Genomic DNA, 2,498 nt, shown 5'->3' with positions numbered 1-2,498 from the left:
ATGATTCTCACTGAGGAACGCAAATCCGCGTTTCTCACTGAGATACGCGATGACTCTTCACGTTCCTGGCTACTAAGAGCCTAACAAGCTAAGCTCCAACACTACTACATTAATTGGACAAGTTGCTGTACTAACCTACCATCGGGCCTCATGGGTAACCTAGCCAAGGGAGCCGAAGCGGATGGGGTTGAGATTGTGTCACAAGGAGACAAGCTAAAATATGAATGATCCGAATTGGGTCTAGTTAGAACCGATTTAGCAGGTTATTGGTTCTTAAGAAAAATTAGCAGGGCCTGCCACTGACTTCCACGTAGGGTGAACGTGGCAAACCATTACAGATAGTAAGAAGAATTCGTTGTTCATGTTCCCGCTTTCAAAGCAAAGCGGGAAAACAGGGTCCAAACAGAAAATAATAGGTATTTATATAATGGTATGCCTTTGATCCTCTCTGTTACAAAGCTTTTGTTAGCTTTTAGAAAGAAGAACAAGAAATGGGGAGATCAATGGAATACCTGGCGATGAAAACTGATCAAGTTCCACGTCCTTCATCGGCAGAAGAATTGCTCAGTTCGGATTTGCAGGAGCTGCGTATTGCTGCTAAGAAACTTGCTAATGATGCTATCAAGTTGGGAGGTGTTGGATTTGGCACTGGCTTTATCAAATGGATGGCTTCTTTTGCTGCTATGTAAGTCTGTCTCAAAGTTAATTAGCTGGCTAGTTGATACAGTGTAACATTTTAGGACATCATCCTATACACGCGACATATTTTTAGGCTACGTTGAAAGACTGTTGCAAAACATGTCTTTTAGTTTGCATGGATTAAAGTATATTGTATGGTATGGCAGCTATCTGTTGATACTGGATCGAACTAACTGGAAGACAAACATGCTCACATCCTTATTAGTGCCTTACATTTTCTTTAGTCTTCCACATGGAATTTTCGGTATGCTAAGGTCAGTTGTTGATCTATCTATTCAATTTTATCTTTTTTGATAAATACACTTGTTTTTCACTGGTGCTGTACACGTATGATATTCGTACTCGTTGTACTGGTTACTTTGCGTATATCTTTCAACAGGGGAGAGGTTGGAAAATGGATCGCATTTGTCGCAGTTGTATTAAAACTCTTCTTCCCGCGCCATTTCCCGGGTATGCACATTGTCATTGACGTACTAGTAGACTATACATTGAACACAGATACTGCCATACTGGATTAATTGATCAGTGGTCTTTCAATTATCTTGTTTACAGATTGGCTGGAGATGCCTGGATCGTTGATTCTTCTATTGACGGTAGCTCCTGGATTTTTCGCAGTCACATTGAGAGGGAATTGGATAGGAATAATGATATGCCTAGTCACTGGGTGCTACCTGCTTCAAGAACACATTAGGGCAACTGGTGGCTTCCGAAACTCCTTCACACAGAGTCATGGTATCTCCAACACGATGGGTATCATTCTTTTATTGGTTTATCCTGTCTGGGCTCTTGTACTCCACTTCCTATAAGTCTTTCTCTCTGTTGCCGTTTTCTATTTGGGCTAGATTTTCTATGGGGGTCGTCGATGAAAAACTTTTGATCTTCAACCTAATAAAGATTTAGGATTACTGCATGGTTTCATCTTTCACTCCATCAAATTATGGAAGGTTGTGAGATCTAACTTTCATCATATATACTGCCATGCAATCCTACTGTATACTACCGAGCAGGGGTGAGAATATGAAAAGTAGAGAACCCTGATTTTGGGCATACCTAAATCTTTCTAGGCATACAAAACAATAGTCCCATCTTGGGTGATCTTATAAGGGATACCCTATGGGTAGTTCAATTACCTATATACCCTTAATACAAAAATCTTAAATTAGTTTTCTAAAAAATCAAAATCAGTTTCCCTTATCATCTCTTCTTCTTCCTCCTCTAGCCGAACTCTTCCCCCTCATGCGAAAAAAAATTCATCATCGTGATTAATTGTCGATTCGTAAAAATTTGGTCGTCGATTAAACTCAACCACATAATGACTCGTACAAAGAAAAGCAAGGACTAGGCAAACCAAATCGTCTTCTAATCCATCAATTGAAGAAGAAGAACCAATTGAAGATGAAGGTGTAGAAACTGAAAATCAACCACCAATTGAACCAGAAATTGAACCAACTGCATCTCCAACTCCGGAAATGAGGATAAGAAAGCAAGTTTTACAAACCCAATCTCCAATTTGCTGTTTTTCATCGATTAAATGACGGTTACAGTGTTGGGTTCGGCTCAAAATTGAGTTGCGTTTTTAGCCGAACTGTTCTTCACAAAAACTTCTTGTAAGTGTATATGAACAGTTCGGCATGACATTTCAAGCCGAACCTAGTCACAGATAGAGATGCATAGGGGTTCGGCGTATTCGATAATCATAATATGTGCCGAACCTAGCACATTTACGAGGTTCGGCTATTACGATATTCTCAATATGTGCCGAACCAATAACAATATTTTAACCCAAAAAATAACAAATT

The 2,498-nt window shown here is 39.6% G+C and overlaps 1 protein-coding gene across 1 annotated transcript; it reads left to right on the top strand.

The window, feature by feature from the left end:
• Nucleotides 1-470: 470 nt before the first annotated feature.
• Nucleotides 471-1,726, top strand: LOC113361567 (cold-regulated 413 plasma membrane protein 2-like). The gene is made up of 4 exons (XM_026604773.1): nucleotides 471-685; nucleotides 846-953; nucleotides 1,079-1,149; nucleotides 1,252-1,726. The coding sequence occupies exons 1-4, from the start codon at nucleotides 492-494 to the stop codon at nucleotides 1,503-1,505; spliced, it is 627 nt and encodes a 208-aa protein (XP_026460558.1). The 5' UTR covers nucleotides 471-491; the 3' UTR covers nucleotides 1,506-1,726.
• The last annotated feature ends 772 nt before the right edge of the window (nucleotides 1,727-2,498 follow it).

The sequence above is a fragment of the Papaver somniferum genome, chromosome 3 (genome assembly GCF_003573695.1).
Source record: "Papaver somniferum cultivar HN1 chromosome 3, ASM357369v1, whole genome shotgun sequence".
Lineage (NCBI taxonomy): Eukaryota > Viridiplantae > Streptophyta > Magnoliopsida > Ranunculales > Papaveraceae > Papaver > Papaver somniferum.
Note: the sequence above shows the minus strand (reverse complement) of the source record. Positions and strands in the feature narration are given on the sequence as shown.